Source organism: Heteronotia binoei, chromosome 18 (genome assembly GCF_032191835.1).
Source record: "Heteronotia binoei isolate CCM8104 ecotype False Entrance Well chromosome 18, APGP_CSIRO_Hbin_v1, whole genome shotgun sequence".
Lineage (NCBI taxonomy): Eukaryota > Metazoa > Chordata > Lepidosauria > Squamata > Gekkonidae > Heteronotia > Heteronotia binoei.
Genome location: NC_083240.1, coordinates 390,671 through 409,173, shown reverse-complemented (window position 1 = coordinate 409,173; position 18,503 = coordinate 390,671). Strand labels below are relative to the sequence as shown.

Genomic DNA, 18,503 nt, shown 5'->3' with positions numbered 1-18,503 from the left:
CTAAATCCACGCTGCCATTGGGGGGGGGGGTGCCTAGCTCATAGCAGAAGGATGACTCTCGCCACGGGGGCCCACCTCTTCTTTTCAATGGGCCCAAGAAGCGGCTCCTCCTCATAGAGGGGGGGGGGGGGTCCTTGGTTGATCCAACCTCGAGATGACCAAACGTAGCAGGCCCCCTGCAAAGGCTGGCTCTCTTCCTTTGGGAGGTGTGATCTGCACCCCCCTTGGCCCTCCCTCTTTGGAAGCTCCCTCTGGCTGATGGGGGGGGGGGGGATGCAGTCCCCAGAGGCTGGAGAAGTCTGCTGCCTCCACCTCTTCAGCGCCCTCCGCCCCCCATGGAGAGAGCAGGGCGGGCATGCCAAGCAACACCAGTGGGGCTGCCCCTTCTGAGAAGGAGGGGTCATCCATGGGCGGAGGGCATGGCTGCTTCCTGGTTAAGTCACCCCTCTCCCGCCCCCGCTCATTTCCTGTTCAGACCCCTTGAGGTTGGCCCACCCAGCAGGGAGGGGGTCTGGCTAAAGGGTGGAGGGCCTTCCCGAAGCAGCCTCCTGTCTTGAGTGGCTGTAGAGGCGGTTCATGGGGGGAGGGACAACTCTTGCCCCAGGCAAGTACTTCGGCTCAGACTGGTGGCTAGGGGCGTGGAACTGGTGTAGGAATGGATCGAGCTTTCTGGAGGCACCATCCAGCCCAACACTCTGTCACACAGGGGCCAAAAGCCCGGGCGCCACCAGGAGGTCCGCCAGTGGGGCCAGGACCCTAGAAGCCCTCCCACTGTGCCCCCCCCCCGCAAGCACCAAGAAGACGGAGCATCCCTGCCCCAGTCATAAGAACATCAGAGAAGCCAGACTAGCCCCTCCAGTCCAGCACGGAGTCCACAGTGGCCAAAAGCCCGGGCGCCACCAGGAGCCTCGAAGGCGTCCCACTGCCCCCCCCCCCCCGCCCCAGAGGGCCCGGGCGCTCCCCTTGCCGGGGGAGGAGCCCCTCGGCGGACTCCAAGTCCCGGCGTGCCTCGCGCGGGCGGGGCGGGGCGGCGGTCTGAAGCCGCCAGAGGAGCCGCAGCAGCAGCAGCAGCAGGCCCGAGGCCGGGGGAAGGCCGCGGCAAGTCGCGGGATCCGGGCCCTCCCGTGCTGGGCTGCGGGGGCGATGGCGGCGCCCTGACCGGGACCACGGAGGGGCGGCGGGCGAGGCGGCGGAGGGGGCGGCGCCGGGGGGGGCCCGAGGAGGAGGAGGAGGAGGAGGCGCCGCCTTGGCCCGGGAGGGGCCCCGCTGCAGCCATGGAGCCCGGCGAGGTCAAGGACCGCATCCTGCACAACATCTCCCTCTCCGTCAAGAAGGTCAGCGCCCCCCGCCCCCCTCCTGCCCGCATTGCACCCCCCCGCCTCCCCCCCCCGCCACTCTGCCTCCTGCAGGGCCCGCCCTCCTCCCGCCCGATCTCCCGGCCTCCCCCTGCCCCACCCCTCCCGCCACTCTGCCTCCTGCAGGGCCCCCCCCCACCCGATCTCCCGGCCTCCCCCTCCCCGGCCTCCCCCCCCTCGCCACTCTGCCTCCTGCCCTCCTCCCGCCCGATCTCCTGCCCTCCCGCCACTCTGCCTCCTGCCCTCCTCCCGCCACTCTGCCTCCTGCAGGGCCCCCCCCCCACCCGATCTCCCGGCCTCCCCCTCCCCGGCCTCCCCCCCCTCGCCACTCTGCCTCCTGCCCTCCTCCCGCCCGATCTCCTGCCCTCCTCCCGCCCGACCTCCCGCCCTCCCGCCACTCTGCCTCCTGCCCTCCTCCCGCCCGATCTCCTGCCCTCCCCCTCCCTGGCCTCCCCTCCCGCCACTCTGCCTCCTGCAGGGCCCGCCCTCCTCCCGCCCGATCTCCCGGCCTCCCCCTGCCCCACCCCTCCCGCCACTCTGCCTCCTGCAGGGCCCCCCCCCACCCGATCTCCCGGCCTCCCCCTCCCCGGCCTCCCCCCCCTCGCCACTCTGCCTCCTGCCCTCCTCCCGCCCGATCTCCTGCCCTCCCGCCACTCTGCCTCCTGCCCTCCTCCCGCCACTCTGCCTCCTGCAGGGCCCCCCCCCACCCGATCTCCCGGCCTCCCCCTCCCCGGCCTCCCCCCCCTCGCCACTCTGCCTCCTGCCCTCCTCCCGCCCGATCTCCTGCCCTCCTCCCGCCCGACCTCCCGCCCTCCCGCCACTCTGCCTCCTGCCCTCCTCCCGCCCGATCTCCTGCCCTCCCCCTCCCTGGCCTCCCCTCCCGCCACTCTGCCTCCTGCAGGGCCCGCCCTCCTCCCGCCCGATCTCCCGGCCTCCCCCTGCCCCACCCCTCCCGCCACTCTGCCTCCTGCAGGGCCCCCCCCCACCCGATCTCCCGGCCTCCCCCTCCCCGGCCTCCCCCCCCTCGCCACTCTGCCTCCTGCCCTCCTCCCGCCCGATCTCCTGCCCTCCCGCCACTCTGCCTCCTGCCCTCCTCCCGCCACTCTGCCTCCTGCAGGGCCCCCCCCCACCCGATCTCCCGGCCTCCCCCTCCCCGGCCTCCCCCCCCTCGCCACTCTGCCTCCTGCCCTCCTCCCGCCCGATCTCCTGCCCTCCTCCCGCCCGACCTCCCGCCCTCCCGCCACTCTGCCTCCTGCCCTCCTCCCGCCCGATCTCCTGCCCTCCCCCTCCCTGGCCTCCCCTCCCGCCACTCTGCCTCCTGCAGGGCCCGCCCTCCTCCCGCCCGATCTCCCGGCCTCCCCCTGCCCCACCCCTCCCGCCACTCTGCCTCCTGCAGGGCCCCCCCCCACCCGATCTCCCGGCCTCCCCCTCCCCGGCCTCCCCCCCCCACTCTGCCTCCTGCCCTCCTCCCGCCCAATCTCCCGCCACTCTGCCTCCTGCCCTCCTCCCGCCCGATCTCCTGCCCTCCCACCACTCTGCCTCCTGCCCTCCTCCCACCCGATCTCCCGCCCTCCCGCCACTCTGCCTCCTGCAGGGCCCCCCCCTCCCGATCTCCCGGCCTCCCCCTCCCCAGCCTCCCCCCCCCGCCACTCTGCCTCCTGCCCTCCTCCCGCCCGATCTCCTGCCCTCCCGCCACTCTGCCTCCTGCCCTCCTCCCACCCGATCTCCCGCCCTCCCGCCACTCTGCCTCCTGCAGGGCCCCCCCACCCGATCTCCCGGCCTCCCCCTCCCCGGCCTCCCCCCCCCCGCCACTCTGCCTCCTGCCCTCCTCCCGCCCGATCTCCTGCCCTCCCCCTCCCTGGCCTCCCCTCCCGCCACTCTGCCTCCTGCAGGGCCCGCCCTCCTCCCGCCCTCCCGCCACTCTGCCTCCTGCCCTCCTCCCGCCCGCCCTCCCGCCACTCTGCCTCCTGCAGGGCCCGCCCCCCCCCCCCGCCCGATCTCCCGGCCTCCCCCTCCCCAGGCCCCCACTGATCCCTCCCGCCGCCAGTTGGGAAGGAGCTTCTTTCAGCCTCCGGCGAGTGCCTTGTGTCAGCAGGCGAAGTGGCGGGCGAGGGACCCCGCCATGGGGTGAGGTCTTGTGAGGGGCGGTTGTGGCCCCTGCAGGGCGCTCTAAGAGCCTCCCTTCCAGCAAGGGGCTGTGCACAGCTTTGCGGTCAAAGATGGGTTTTGAATGGAAGGGGAATTGTTAACTGGAGCACTTGGTCCCTGGATGGAGAAGCGTGGGTTGAACCTGCTAGAGAAGGCTCTGCTTGGCTTCGGAGGCCACGGATGCTCCTTGCTTTGCTCCCATGTGTTTCTGCCCCACCCCCACCCTCCAAAAAGGAATCCTGGGAATTGCCACTTCTAGAAGAGGGTGCAAGTCAGCCTGAGCTGCTCTACAGAGTGGCAGTTCCCAGAAGTCTTTGTTTGGCTGCCAAAGTTACAAGTGTGGGGCCCAAAAGCTGTGTGCATGTCCCCCCCACTCCCCCTCCCTCCCAGCATGCTCCTGGAGAGGACTGGCTGAAGCCGCTTAGCCTGCTCCCTCCCTCCTGGCAAACTTCACTCCCTCTCCCAGTAGGGAGGATGTGGGGCAGGCAGGCAGGGAGAGAGAGAGAGAGAGAGAGAGAGACGGGATGGGGAGGCCTGGAGCACAGCTCTTCTGCCGGCCCTCCCCCCACCTCTTCTTTGCTCAGCAGTGCGGGGCCACAGCCGAGGAGGCCGGGAAGCCGCATCGCCCTCTTCTGCGCTTGGGGGCAGTCAGCAGCATGACGTGTGGAGCAGCCAGGCCCGTGTCAGAGTCACATGAGCAGCATGACTCTGAGCAGCTGTTGGGAATGCAGGCGGGCGGGCAGCTCCTCCGTGGCGTGGGCGGGAGGAGCCCAAGTGAGTTGTTCTGCCCTCTGCAGCCAGAAGCAGGGCAGGTGGGAGCATCTCCCTAAACCAGGATGGAGAGAAATCCCTGCTGACCCCAGTGTGATGCCGTGGCCCAGTCCTCTGACCCTATCAGAGTTTCCTTCGGTTGCAGCATGACCGGAGGAGGTGAGCGCAGGCGCCCTTCTTCTTCTTCTCCTTCCTCTAAAGAGAAGTTTCATATCAGCACAAGAGCCGCTTGCTGGAGTCCATGATCACACCAGCCCCTGAAGGGAGTCCCTCCTCTGCAGGGTTGCCCAGTTTATTCCTCTCTTTCTGCGCAGAGGAGGGATCTGGACCCTCTCCTCTCTTGGAGCGGTCACCTGCTTTCCCTCAAAACCTTGGGCTGCTCTGGGCGGGCAGCTTGCTCTCTGGGCAATGTGGATGTGTCCCCAGACTCTGCAAGGGAGCTGGCCTTGCTGGAAGGTGCGTCTGAGCAGTTCTGGGGGGCTTGAGGGGCCTGCCCGCCCATCTGACTGCAGTGTGGTGATTCAAGCCGAGCTTGTCGCCACATCCTCTGGCACTCAGAGAGAACATCTGAAGCTCCCTTTGGTTGAGCCAGACTTGTCCATCTGGCCTCCAGCAGGCAGAGGAGGACATGCTGCTAAAGCAAGCTGTAGCGCCCCAGCCCAGAACCTGGGAGCAGGGCCCAGCAGTTCATCGCTTTTCTCTGGCCTGAGCAGGGACCCGGTGATGTAGCTGTACCTTGTACTGCGGGGGGGGGGGCGGGGGCTGACAGTCCAAAGCCAGGATTTCTGCCCACCCAACTCTGGAGAATGCTCCAGCTCAGAGACAGGCAATGCTCATCCAAATGAAGAACCGCCTTTGGCCTCATGAGTGAAGGTGAAGCAGAACTGGAAGGATCTCCAGGCAGCCCTGCCTCTGTCCCCTGGTGGGAGAGCTCTGCCAGTGACAGGGCTGCTGCCTCCTTGTTTTCCCTGTCCAGGGTTTATAAATAGCTCTGTGACTTGAGCGAGCATTCCCCCAGGAGATACGATGCCACCTCGCATTCTTGGTTGGCATTGCCAGTGTCATCGGGAGGGCCAAAACAGGCAGCTCAGGTATCCTGCCAGGTCACCGGGGGGGGGGGGTGGCACTTATAGGCCGCCATGGTCCTGCACCCTTGGAGCTCATTGGAGCTGCTCCACCAGGTGACTTTGAACTGCTGGGTCATATGACCGCTTCTGCTGATGGGGCCTGTTCTTCCCGGCAGTTGTGCACTGTGAGACGCAGCGTAGGGAAGGCAGCTGGGATTGTGGACCGAGACGCCCACCCTGTCCCGAGGGCTCGGGGTTTGCCTCTGTGTCCTTTTGGCCTCTGAGCTCCCCACTGAGCATCATGGATCTGCCCAGTAACGTTTAGGGATCTCCCAGCTAAGGAGGGATGTGGCTGCTTGGCCACACAGGCTTCCAGGATCGCTGTAGTGTCTGACCAGTGGCAATGCCCACGCCCGGAGGTGTGGCCTCATCCCCCTCGCCCTGCTTCTCTTCCCCATCAGTGGGGCACCAGTGCTCCTCCGGCTGCTGTGCCTGGGTGCTGAGCATGGCTTTCCCTGTGGCTCCCCCAGGCCGCTCTTGCAGAATGCTTGGGACACCCCTGCCCGTGTGCAGAGTGAGGGATTCGTTTGGGGAGACTCTCCCAGTGCCTGAGGGGGAGGCAAGGGCGGTGCCCCAGCCCTGTTTGGCAGGTGCGTCTCTTGGCTCATCCTGGCGGAGAGGCACTGTTGGCCCAGCGCTGAGGCCTGCCCACACTCAGCCTCCAGCCTCCTCTGCAGGGGTGCCTTCAACGCAGATTCAGGCCGGCCGCCCAGACCGGGCTGTTTGCAGCTGGAGCGGGTCAGAGAAGAGGGCTGTGGGCCCCTTGCTGCTGCCCCCAAATGCTGCTCTTGGGCCACGGGGGAGGAGGAGAAGAGCCGAAAACTGCCCACCCCTCTGTTGGACCCAGGTGGGTGTTTAACTAAAATGCATTCCACAGCCAAAGGCTGAACTAGAAAATCAGGATGAGATTTAATTAGCTAAATCTGTCCTTGTGATTTCCTTTCCCACAACTCAGAGCAGCCCGGAATCATTCCTGTTATTGGGCTCTGTGGGCTCTCTTGTGCCCTGCCAGTTCTCCCTGTGGGGGGTGTTGGTCCTTGCTCTTCCAGTGTGAATGAGGCTTGGGAGAGGTTTCCTCCAAGCAGCTTTTAAACCTGATGGAGCCTCCTGGAAGCCCCTGCTGCATTTCTGCATCAGCAAAGGCTGCATGGGCCTCTCAGCATTTCTTTCAGCCTGCTTCGGCGGGGAGCGCGGGATACAAATAAAAGTTTATTAAAAGCCGAGAAATGTGATTTCTGAAACATAAATGCGAGAGTGGGACCCTCGGGGCCCCAGCCCTGCCCCCCTCCCCTCCCCTCCCCATGTAGGCAGCATCTCCTCCAGTGGCCAGAGCCTCTTCCTCTGAGCGTGTGCAGAGTAGGCTGGGCTCCTCTGGTGGGCAAAATGGACTGGTGCCAGCCTGTGGTTTATAAGTTTGTCTAGTTGGCCTTTCTCCAAGGGTCCCAGGGGAGTCAGGACCTTGGACAGGGTGGGGCTTTTGTTGAACAGGCAGCAGGATGTGGATGGCAGAAATTTGGGGCCACCCAGAAGCCAGAAGAAGAAGAACACAGTGGAATTATTATCCGCCCTCCACTCAGAGCGGCTCACAATCTCCTTTATCTCTCTCCCCCACAACAGACACCCTGTGAGGAGGGTGGGGCTGAGAGGGCTTTCACAGCAGCTGCCCTTTCAAGGACAACCTCTGCCAGAGCTATGGCTGACCCAAGGCCATGCTAGCAGGTGCAAGTGGAGGAATGGGGAATCAAACCCAGTTCTCCCAGATAAGAGTCCGCTCACTTAACCACTATGGCTGACCCAAAGCCATTCCAGCAGCTGCAAGGGGAGGAGTGGGGAATCAAACCCAGTTCTCCTAGATAAGAGTCCGCTCACTTCACCACTATGGCTGACCCAAGGCCATTCCAACAGCTGCAAGTGGAGGAGTGGGGAATCAAATGCGGTTCTCCCACATAAGAGTCCGCTCACTTCACCACTATGGCTGACCCAAGGCCATTCCAACAGCTGCAAGTGGAGGAGTGGGGAATCAAACGCGGTTCTCCCACATAAGAGTCCGCTCACTTCACCACTATGGCTGACCCAAGGCCATTCCAGCAGCTGCAAGTGGAGGAGTGGGGAATCAAACCCAGTTCTCCCAGATAAGAGTCTGCTCACTTAACCACTATGGCTGACCCAAGGCCATTCCAGCAGCTGCAAGTGGAGGAGTGGGGAATCAAACCCGGTTCTCTCAGATAAGAATCCGCTCACTTAACCACTATGGCTGACCCAAGGCCATTCCAGCAGGTGCAAGTGGAGGAGGGGGGAATCAAACCCGGTTCTCCCAGATAAGAATCCGCTCACTTAACCACTAGGGCTGACCCAAGGCCATTCCAGCAGTTTCAAGCCGAGGAGGGGGGAATCAAACCCGGTTCTCCCAGATAAGAGTCCGCTCACTTCACCACTATGGCTGACCCAAGGCCATTCCAGCAGCTGCAAGTGGAGGAGTGGGGAATCAAACCCGGTTCTCCCAGATAAGAGTCCGCTCACTTAACCACTACATCAAACTGGCTGTGTCGCCATGCAGAACTGGTGCCCTGCAGAAGTATTCTGGTGCCATGTCAGGTGGTGCAAAGATGACCAGGAGGAGGAGGAGGAGAATCCTGCTGACAGGACACCCCCCAGGGGATGGGCCACAGGCCCTTTGCGTTTCTCCAAGTGACTCGTGGAGCAGTTTGGCACTGTTAGTATTCTTCTTCACGGGCCCACTTTTCTTTCTCTTGTGCTCAGTTGCAGAGTTACTTCGCAGCGTGTGAAGACGAGACACCGGCCATCCGAAACCACGACAAAGTCCTGCAGCGCCTTTGCGAGCACATTGACCATGCTCTGCTGTACGGGTGAGCAGCAGGCCCAGAACCACAGAGGTCTTGAGCTAATGGGCAAGTGATGTGGTCCCACAGACAGGAAGGTCCCCCCCCTTGCAAGCCCTGGGACTAGGCACTCTGTCAGCCTTGGGGAAGGGTGCCACAAGGGGTGATCTGGACAAAAGCCTAAAGGGAAGCCACAGAAAGAGTGGCGCACACAAAAGAGTCAAGTCCCCTTTGGTCTAGAGGCAGCCTGCTCCTGCCCTCCATTGAAGGACCAGCCGGTCTGGTTTGGAGGCGGGGCTTGGCAACACAGAGCCAATCAGAGCCTGGGGAGGGGGAGGGAGCTCCTCTGTGGTGAGAGGCCTCTGCCTGTGCAGAGCCTGACTTTGAGCTCTCCCCCCTCGTGCCTCTGCTCCCAAAGGCTGCAAGATCTCCCATCGGGCTACTGGGTCTTGGTGGTCCACTTCACCCGCAGAGAAGCCGTCGAGCAGATCGAGCTGCTGCAGCACGTGACGACCAACCTGGGACGCAGTAAGCATGTGGGCAGAGGGCAGCCATGAGGGGAGCCCCGCCCCTGAGCCCTCCCCGAGGGAAGGCTTCACTTCCGCTCTGCTGCTTCAGGAGGGGCAGCGTGGCTTCTCAGGAGGGCCCTGACAGAGGGTGGCTTCTTCTTGTCTCCTTCTTGCATCCAAAGCCTGGAAGCTTTTTGTCTTCGTCGGGCTCCCCCCCGGCATCACCTGCGTCTCCATCTCGCTCACCAGCCCTCTGGCACAGGGAAGGGCTTGGCTTCCTCTGGAAGGCTGGCCGGGATGGGGGACAGAGCCTTCCAAGGACTTGGGAGCTGGGCGGCTCAGAACATCAGAGGTCCAAACAAGCCCCTGGAATTAGGTCTGGAGGCCCCAGCTGGAACCAGCGCAGTCTGTAGAATACTCGAGGGGGGGGTGTATTTTCATCCTGGGATGAAACTTGGGCACACACACACACACACACACACACACAAAGGTGTGCCGTTTGAAGTTTCCAAGGGTGTGGCATGATCTGGCTGTTCCCAAAGCCTGTGTGACGATGGCCAGGCTCGCCTTCTCCAGCTGCAGCTGCTGGATCATCCAGAGCTGCCAAAAGGGGCTTCTGGCCTCTGAGGATGAGTCCACAAGCAACCCCTGGGCCAGCCCTACGGTGCCCCACACCCCAGGCAAAGTTGCCCCGCCAGCCCTCCCCTCTGCCCGCCCGCCCACCCACGCCATGCCCCTCCTGCCCCTCCCTCCCTTGTGTTATTTGCACTCCAGCCCCCCCCCCTCCCCACACGCTCACAGGAGCACACCAGCCTCCCCTTACCTGGGCCGCTTCAACCCGGGTATTTCTGTAACGTGTTCTCTTAAGAGAGCGCGCAACACGATGAGACTTCGCTCCCAAGTGAAGTCTCGTTGCCCCACGCTCTCTCTTAAGAGAACACTTTACAGAAATACCCAGGTTGAAGTGGCCCAGGTAAGGGGAGGCTGGTGTGCTCCTGTGAGCGTGCGGGGGGGGGGCAGGCAGGTCACCTTCCACCACCACCCCTCGAACGCTGAGAGGTGCAACAGCAGCCTCCCCTTACCCGCTTTGATGCAGGCGTCTCCGGAAAGTGTTCTCTTAAGAGAGTGCAGGATGCGACGAGGCTTCTCCCCTGTCCCGGAAGGGAGAAGTGAGCGAAGCCTCCTTGCTTCCCGTGCTCTCTTAAGAGAACGTTTTAAGGAGATGCCTGCATCGAAGCAGGTAAGGGGAGGCTGCCGTCACACTTCTCAGCACGCTGGGGTGTGTGTGTGGCAAATTAGGTGTTTGTCTGGGGTACTGGGAGGTGGGAGCCCAATTTGACGCCCCTCCTCCCGCCTGATTTGCCTAGTGGGCAAGCCGGCCCTGTGCATACCCAAGCCTTTGTGTGTGCATGTGGCCAGGGGAGTCAAGTTGGGTGCCCCTCCCTGGCTCCCAGCTCCAGGCCCTTTTGTTTGGCTGGGCTACAGGATGAATGCATCCCTCCCTGTTGAGGCTGGGTGAGTGGGTGTCAACATGGCAGATGAGGTTCAATGTGGCCAAGTGCAAAGTAATGCACATGGGGCCAAGAATCCCAGCTACAAATACAAGTTGATGGGGTGTGAACTGGCAGAGACTGACCAAGAGAGAGAACTTGGGGTCGTGGTAGATAACTCACTGAAAATGTCAAGACAGTGTGTGACTGCAATAAAAAAGACCAATGCCATGCTGGGAATGATTAGGAAGGGAACTGAAAACAAATCAGCCAGTATCATAATGCCCCTGTATAAATCGATGGTGCGGTCTCATTTGGAGTACTGTATGCAATTCTGGTCACCGCACCTCAAAAAGGATATTATAGCATTGGAAAAAGTCCAGAAAAGGGCAACTAGAATGATTAAAGGTTTGGAACACTTTCCCTATAAAGAAAGGTTAAAATGCCTGGGGCTCTTTAGCTTGGAGAAGCGTTGAGTGCGGGGTGACATGATAGAGGTTTACAAGATTATTCATGGGATGGAGAAAGCAGAGAAAGAAGTCCTTTTCCCCCTTTCTCACAATGCAAGAACTTGTGGGTATTCAATGAAATTGCTGAGCAGTCAGGTTAAAACGGATAAAAGGAAGTACTTCTTCACCCAAAGGGTGATTAACATGTGGAATTCACTGCCACAGGAGGAGGTGGCGGCTACAAGCATAGCCAGCGTCAAGAGGGGATTGGATAAAAATATGGAGCAGAGGTCCATCAGTGGCTATTAGCCACAGTGTGTGTGTGTGTGTGTGTGTGTATTTTGGCCACTGTGTGATACAGAGTGTTGGACTGGATGGGCCATTGGCTGGATCCAACATGGCTTCTCTTATGTTCTTATGTGATACAGAGTGTTGGACTGGATGGGCCATTGGCCTGATCCAACATGGCTTCTCTTATGTTCTCCCAGACAGCCTCCCCCTCCCCCTGACAGCAAGCCCTGTGCCCTGGCCTAGGCCTTCCCGCCTGACTGTGCCAGGGAGCTCTGCTAGCGGCATCAGGGAGCTGGGAAGCAGACAGAGCCCAGTGGGGCCAGCGACACTTCCAGATCTCCCTGGCCCTCTGAGGGCAACTCAGGGCCTGCCCCATCCAGGCTGTCTGGAAGGATCCCCCCATGGGAGACAAGCCAGGAGGACCAGCAGGGACACGCCCTCCTCTGAGGGGGGAGAGGGAAGGGGCTGTCTGTCCACGCAGAGGGGAGAAATGTTGCCATCAGCTGCACCTTCCTCTCCAGGATACTAGAGGCTCCCCTGCCTTAGAGGGGGCAGGCCGGGGCAGGGAGGAGAGGATGCCTTACAGTCCAGAAGTTTTGCCCCACCTCCCAAAGGGGACCCCCTTGCAATCTTTGATCAACTGTTGGGCACGAAGAGGCCACTCCCTGCACCTCCCTCGGTTTGCTTTCCTTTCTCTGCCGACTCTCTTCAAGGTGGGCAGCACCTTTTGAGACCCTTTGGAGGGGAGGGCCCGGCTGCTCCCCTGCTGACCAGCATGGCCCCCTCCCCCGTAGCTCTCCTCATTGCCCCATCCCCCCCTGCAGAGCGTTGCCTTCTCTGTACTCCGAATTGTCATGACCTGCATCATGAGCGCCCTCTTTACTGGTCACGCCTGGGAATAATGGGAACAAACTGTGCTGGGGTGTAGAATCCCTTCCAAGCCAGGCCGAAGCCCCAGAACCTGCATTGGGTTTTCTGTCTGGGGGGTTGTGGGAGTGTTGTTGGTTGGGCGTCTTGGCTTCCTGGCCTTGGGGCCTTTGTGGGCCAGCCGTGGCGGGACGCCTGCCAAGAACTGTCTTCTGCTGCTGCCCCCTGCAGGCCGAGCGTGGCTGTACTTGGCCCTCAACGAGAACTCCCTGGAGAGCTACCTGCGCCTGTTCCAGGAGAACTTGAGCCTGCTGCACAAGCACTACGTCAAGTGAGTCCCCCTCTGCAGGTGGTTTTGGCCTCTGGCTGGGCTAAGGCCCGGCCCAGAAGAGAGCGGCTCTTGATACCGTTCCCATCTGCCTAGGAGTTTCCCTCCCGTTTGCTTTCCTTGCGTAGTTTTCAAGAGGTGTGCCTGTGGCCCAGAAAGGCCAACAGGTTTATTCTGCCCTAAATTCCCTGGCCTAGAAGCCCTTTCCCCAGGTGGGTGAGGGGGTTTCCTCGCCAGGCGGAGGGAAAAGGCCAGTGCAGAAGTGCTGGGACGTCTCTGGGTCCAATTCAGACATATTCAGCAGGATCAGCATGGGGAGGACACAGTCTGCCTAGTTCGGCTAAGCGAGTTGAACTCCTGTTGTGGGCTGGAATGCCTCGTCTCAGTTAAACACCAATTTAATACCGTTGAACTTCCCAAGACATTCTAGTTTAGCGGGATGACATTTTCTGCTTTTGTGGCACAAGCCGGCCAGCATGGGCACTTTTGAGGGATGTGCAGTTGTGGGAAGGGAGCCCCAGAGGTGAAGAGAGCTCCTGCAGGAAGCTGTGTGCCTTGAAGGGGCCCTGGTGGGGGCTGCCTGGAGCCACGGAGCTGCAGCCCCCACCTCCTGGCCTCCTTTCCAGCCTGGCTGCTGCACCCTTTTGTGGCAGCTGAGTCAATTGTCCTTGCTCTTTTTGCCAGTGGGTGGGAGGTGGTGTCTGACTGCAGGAGCTGCTGGCTCAGAAGTGCATTGCTTGTGCGTGACTTTTTTCCCACGGAACTTTCTAGGCTCCCCAAAAGTCCCTGCCTGAAGCCTATTGCAGCCTGGAGGCCAGAGAGAGAGTTAGAGGCCCCTCCGGAGGAGGAGGAGACGGGGGGAGATAGGCAGGAGGGGGAGACCGTGCTTGGCCTGGGGACTTGGCTTGCCCAGGCCTCAGCCTCAGTGGTTGTGAGTGGTTGGCTTTTCTGTCCTGCAGGAACGCCCTGGTCTGCAGCCAGGACCATCTGACCCTCTTCCTCACGCTGGTCTCTGGCCTGGAGTTTATCCGCTTTGACCTGGATCTGGTGAGCAGACTGCCTTCTCTTTCCAGGGGGCGGGGTGGGGCGGGGCCAACTCGCAGTTTGCATCAGGGCTCCAGGAAGCTGGGCTCAGGCCCCCACCCTGAAGCATTCACGTGTCCCGCTTGGGTTTTGTTTGTGACTATTTTAAACCCTTCATTTGGAAATCCACAGGATGGCTGACGGGGATTGAAAACACAGTGTCTCCTATTTAGTAATCACTATTGACAATATCAGCACAAATGTACAGTGAAGTATGGAAGCAGCCTAGAAACACAGTTCTTATTTGGCTGTATAGAAAAAAGGCGTGCTTTGCCAAAGGCAGTGAACAGCATCATAGAAAGCTGTGATGGAACAGGCCTTCTTTGGACTTACAGACCCTGCTCTGCCCACCCCTCCTTGGCCTTGCCAACTCCAGGAGGGGATTACTTCTTCCTTTCACTTCGCTGCCACCACCTGCCCATTTGAGGGGGGGGCAGTTTCCTGCTAGGAAAGACAGAGCTCCTAGCTCCGCCTCGCAACCTGAGGCCTTGCCTCTATTTCCTCTGTTACCCAGAGCCTGGTTTCTATGGGAACTTTGGGCTCCCTTGGAGAAATACCACGTGCACAGCTTTCCTCCCAACCCACTAGCGCGTCCAAGATGGTAGAGGATCTGGGTGGTACAGAGAGTGAGAACCAGCCTCCAACGTCAAAAAATATATATTGAAAAGAAAATATTTACAAGCCTCCTTAAGTCTGGCTTCCGCCCAGGTCATGGGATGGAGACAGTGCTGGTCGCCCTGCTGATGACCTCCAGTGGATCTGGATCGAGGTGGCTTGGTGGTACTGATGCTGTCAGACCTATCGGCTGCGTTCGATACAGTCGACCATCAGTTGCTGACTCACCGCCTTGCCGACGCAGGGATTCAGGGGTTGGCCTTGCAATGGCTCTCCTCTTTCCTTGAGGGTCGGGGACAAAGGGTGGCGATTGGGGCAGAATTGTCCCAGAGGAATGTGCAATTGTGGGGTGCCTCAGGGGGCAGTGCTCTCCCCGGTGTTGTTTAACATCTATATGTGCCTCCTTGCCCAGATTGTCTGGAGGTATGGGTTGGGTTGCCCCCAGTATGCTGATGACACCCAGCTCTATCTACTGATGGATGGCCAGCCTGACTGTGTCCCAGAAAATCTAGATCTGGCGCACCAAGCTGTGGCAGGTTGGCTCAGGCGGAGTCAATTGAAGTTGAACCCAGCAAAGACAGAGGTCCTTTGCCTGAGTCATGGCCGTCTGGGCAGGGAAATTCCCTTACCAGCATTTGACGGTGTGCCACTGAGAATGACGCACAAGGTCAAGAGCTTGGGGGTGCTGCTGGAGCCTGCCCTGACAATGGAGGCCCAGACAGCAGCCACTGCCAAATCCGCCTTCTTCCATCTGGAGTGCGACGACCTGGCAACAGTGATCCATGCTATGGTCACCTCAAGGTTGGACTACTGTAATGCCCTCTACTTGGGGCTGCCCCTGTGCTGAACCCAGAAACTACAGCTAGTGCAGAACCCGGCGGCCAGGCTGCTCTTGGGGCTTCCCAGGTGGGAGCACATATAGCCGGGGCTGCGGGAACTGCACTGGCTGCCCATAGTATACCAGATTCGTTACCTTTAAAGCCCTATATGGCCTAGGACCTGCCTACCTCAGGGACCATGTTTCCCCACATGTTCCCCAGAGGGTACTTTGATCTGGATTGCAAAATCTATTAGTAATCCCTGGGTTGAAGGAGGCCAAACTAAAGACCACCAGAGAGAGGGCCTTCTCGATTGCAGCCCCCCACTGGTGGAACCAACTGCCAGAGGAGGTGAGCGCCTTGCGGGACCTTGCTCATTCCTGCAAGACTGCTCTCTTCCAGCTGGCTTTTAATTGACGCGCAGCCAGCAGCATAGGAATCTGGAGAAATGCCGTTGCCACAGGGAATATACAACATCTGATGAGATTAGCACCAAACCTATTTGAATTGTTTAAACTGAAGAATTTGTCATTTTATAATATAATTGTTTTAATTGTTGTTATGATTTTATGTTGTGAGCCACCCTGAGCCTGGCAGGGAGGGCGGGATATAAATCAAATCAAATAAAAATAAATAAAATAAATTAAGCACAGCACCAGATCAGCAAACAGATTTCAAAAGAAAATTGGTCATTCATGCAACCCTCTTTCCCTAACTGATGCTAAAATAGGGCAGGCACTGATAATCTTGAAAAGGTTCCTCTCTGTGTCCCATTACATGGAAGACCACCTGGTCAGAAGAACATACCTGCCTGCTTGCAGACCGGAGCTCAGCATCCTCCTCAGCCAGGCAGCCCAAGGAAACAGAGAGCAACTTCCCCTTGCAAGGAGTTTGCTTAACCCCCCTGCTCTGCCCACTTTGCATCACTCCCTCCGGCCCCTGGACCCCATTTGCCAGGTCGCAGGTGCATCCTGGGAGCCCTCCAGGAAGGCATTCTGGGAAATCTCCAGGAATCACCTGGAGACTTCCTAGCGTCCAGTTGGTTTCCCTACCAGGGCCATTAGCATCTTCTGGATAGATATAATCTAGCAGGCCATTGAACTGGCTTCCTGCCACTTCCAGAGCGAGACCAATGTGTGGAGAATAACAGAGTTGGAAGGGTCCTCAAGTCCAACCCCTGCACAATGCAGGAAATTCACAAATAACTACCTCTCCCCACAGCCAGCCAAGTGACTCTAGCTCCATGCCCAGAAGATGGCAGAAAAGCCCTCCAGGAGCCGTGGGGCCAAACTGGCCGCCTGACCCCAGAGTGGTGATCAGCATTTCCCTGCCAGAGAACGAAGCCCTGAGGCAGCCCTTCCTGCCCTCCTTCTCATGATCTCAGTTGAAAGAATCCGCATGGCTGGCAGGTGGCCTTCACCCCCCACCTCCCCAGGAGGAAGCCTCTTCCACTGAGGAACTGCTTTGACTGCCAGGAAGTTCTTCCTGACGTTTAGTCAACCACTGGCCCTTGGGGATAGAGGAGCGCTGGCTTCCAGAAAGCATTCCGGCCTCAAGGAGGCTCCCGTCCATTTTGTGCCTGTTGTGCCCCTGTGAGCCGGATGGGTTCCCCTGGCTCTTCGGCAGCTCCTCCCCTTTCTCAAGGGCTCCAGTCGTGTCGCAGAAGTGATGCATTTGGGACAGCTGCTTTGGGGGCTCCTGAAGGGGGACGGGTGAAGGTCCCACCGGTGCTTCCTCCCCAGGACTCTGACTCGTGACTCTGTCTCCCTCTGCTGCTTCCAGGACGCCCCCTACTTGGACCTGGCCCCCTACATGCCGGACTACTACAAGCCGCAGTACTTGCTGGACTTCGAGGACCGCCTGCCCTGCTGTGCCCGCGGCTCAGACAGCCTCTCCCTCAACTCCTTCAATTCCGTCACCTCCACCAACCTGGAGTGGGATGACAGTGCCATTGCGCCCTCCAGCGAGGGTGAGCCGGGGGCGGGGGGGCATGCTGCCCCACAGATGCTTCTGCCCCCAGGACAGGAGAAGGACCGAATGTGGGGGGCAGGATGAGGGGAAAGCCTGTGGGGAGGCTGCTTGTCTGGCTGTGACCCCCAAGGACCACAGACCGGGGGGAGGGTCGCACCGGCGCTCCTTGGTGGCTGCCCTCGGCCTGCTTCCCCCTTCCTGCCCCTGAGGAGCAGTGCCATGGTGTTCAGCTGGGCGCTGGCAGGCCACTTGCCTCCTGGGGGCTGAGAGGGGCCTTCCGTGCAGACTGGCTGCTGCCCTTCTTGCCCACTGCACCATCCAGGCTGGCGAGTGGTGTGGAGCTGCAGGGGCCAGGGAAGTCTCTGGCTGCCTCTGCTCTCCTTGGCTCACCCCTGAGGCTTCTGGGGGAAGGGGGTGGCAGCCTTTCTTGCCTCCCCCTCCCCGCCAGCGAGTCCCCTGGGAGTGGCTGGCAGAGGGGCTTGCAGCCTCGAGCCCCCCTCTGGCCCCCTGCTTTCTAATCTGTGGTTTTGTCCCTCACTTTGTAGATTATGATTTTGGAGATGTCTTTCCCGCAGTGCCATCCCTGCCCACCTCAGCCTGGGAAGGTGGGACAATCGTGCCCCTTGTCTGTTGCCACTCGCTGCCTGCTCTGTCCTGGGTCTCTTAACACTTTTGGTGCCTGCAGGAACAAACCGCTTGAGAGGGTGGCTGGGGGCTTGCCCTGCTGGGGCCCATAAAACATAGGCAGGGGGTGGGGGGTCTCTGGTTTCTCTCTGCCACTTACCCCCCCCCCCCCCCCCAGTTTTGATCTGAGCATCTAACTTTCTCACCCTTCTGTGACTCGGCCTATCCCAGCATGAGGTGCTCCGTCATGTTCTGGTCCTTCAGCCTAACAAGCCTCCCAAATCAGCCTCCTCCGCCAGCGGGGAGAGCAACTAACGGTCCTTTCTGTTCTGGAGGTGCATGGGGGGGGGGGGAGCTGCCTTCTTGCCTGCTTGGACTGCCACCAGCCCTTTGCCCTGCAGCCCTCTGGCTTTGGAGCCCCGCTCTCCTCCCTCTGCTGCCCCCAAGGCAGGCCAGGGGCCCTCATTGCAGTCCAGCTGCCCACAAGTAAGTCTCCAGTCCTGGCAGGAGCGGCTACCTGGACACAGACCCCATCGACACCGTCAGAGGACCAGTGTTCCCTCTAAGCTGAGTGAGTGTGAGCCAGCTCACCGCTTCCTAGCCTCCAGCTCACACATCCTTCTCTTCGCTCAGGAGAAATGGCTTCAGAGCAAACTAATTGATGCAGGAGCTCCCCACTTTCACACCAGGAGCTCATGAAGTAGAGGTTTTGCTCCCACAGCCTAGAGGGAGCCTTGCAGAGGACACAAGCGATAGTTGACTGGCAGCCACCTAATTAAAATGGCCAGAAGAAAGAAAAGCTCCATGTTTTGTGCCCAAGGTTGGTTGCAGCTTTTCCCTCTGGAAGGAAGCCATTTTGTCTGAATCCTGTGGAGAGGATGGAAGGGGGCTGCCGATGGATTGTAGAAAGGCTCCTGAGAACTGAAGCAGAAGGAATGTGGGCCACGTGTGCTGGAATAGGCCAGGCAGGCAGGCAGGGTGCTGGGCGGGGGGGTCACCCTGGGGGAAAGAGCTCTTGTCCCGGCTGGAGTTTGAGGCCCGTGAACACAGGAGCTGCCGCCTTCTGCTGCGTCATGGCCCGTCTTCTCTCCACCAGGATGCCCTTCTGCGTCCCCTCTTGCCTGGACCCCAGCCTGGGACTTCCCGCATGCCAGGCAGATGCTCTTTCACGGAGCCAGGCAGCTGGCCAGACTCCCAGCCACAGCAGGTCTGGGGAG

The 18,503-nt window shown here is 60.3% G+C and overlaps 1 protein-coding gene across 2 annotated transcripts in view; it reads left to right on the top strand.

Moving 5' to 3' along the window:
- The first annotated feature begins 1,246 nt into the window (after positions 1 to 1,246).
- The window catches only part of PLEKHM2 (pleckstrin homology and RUN domain containing M2), a 34,582-nt gene continuing 17,325 nt past the window's right edge, over positions 1,247 to 18,503 (top strand). The window contains exons 1-7 of one of the 2 annotated variants that reach the window (XM_060259281.1): positions 1,247 to 1,334; positions 8,162 to 8,268; positions 8,660 to 8,769; positions 12,079 to 12,178; positions 13,135 to 13,222; positions 16,474 to 16,660; positions 17,208 to 17,267. In XM_060259281.1, the coding sequence (XP_060115264.1) occupies positions 1,275 to 1,334; positions 8,162 to 8,268; positions 8,660 to 8,769; positions 12,079 to 12,178; positions 13,135 to 13,222; positions 16,474 to 16,660; positions 17,208 to 17,267 (712 nt within the window). In that variant the 5' untranslated portion in view covers positions 1,247 to 1,274. The remainder of the gene's footprint in view (positions 1,335 to 8,161; positions 8,269 to 8,659; positions 8,770 to 12,078; positions 12,179 to 13,134; positions 13,223 to 16,473; positions 16,661 to 17,207; positions 17,268 to 18,503) is intronic. The other variant, XM_060259282.1, reaches the window with a different exon arrangement.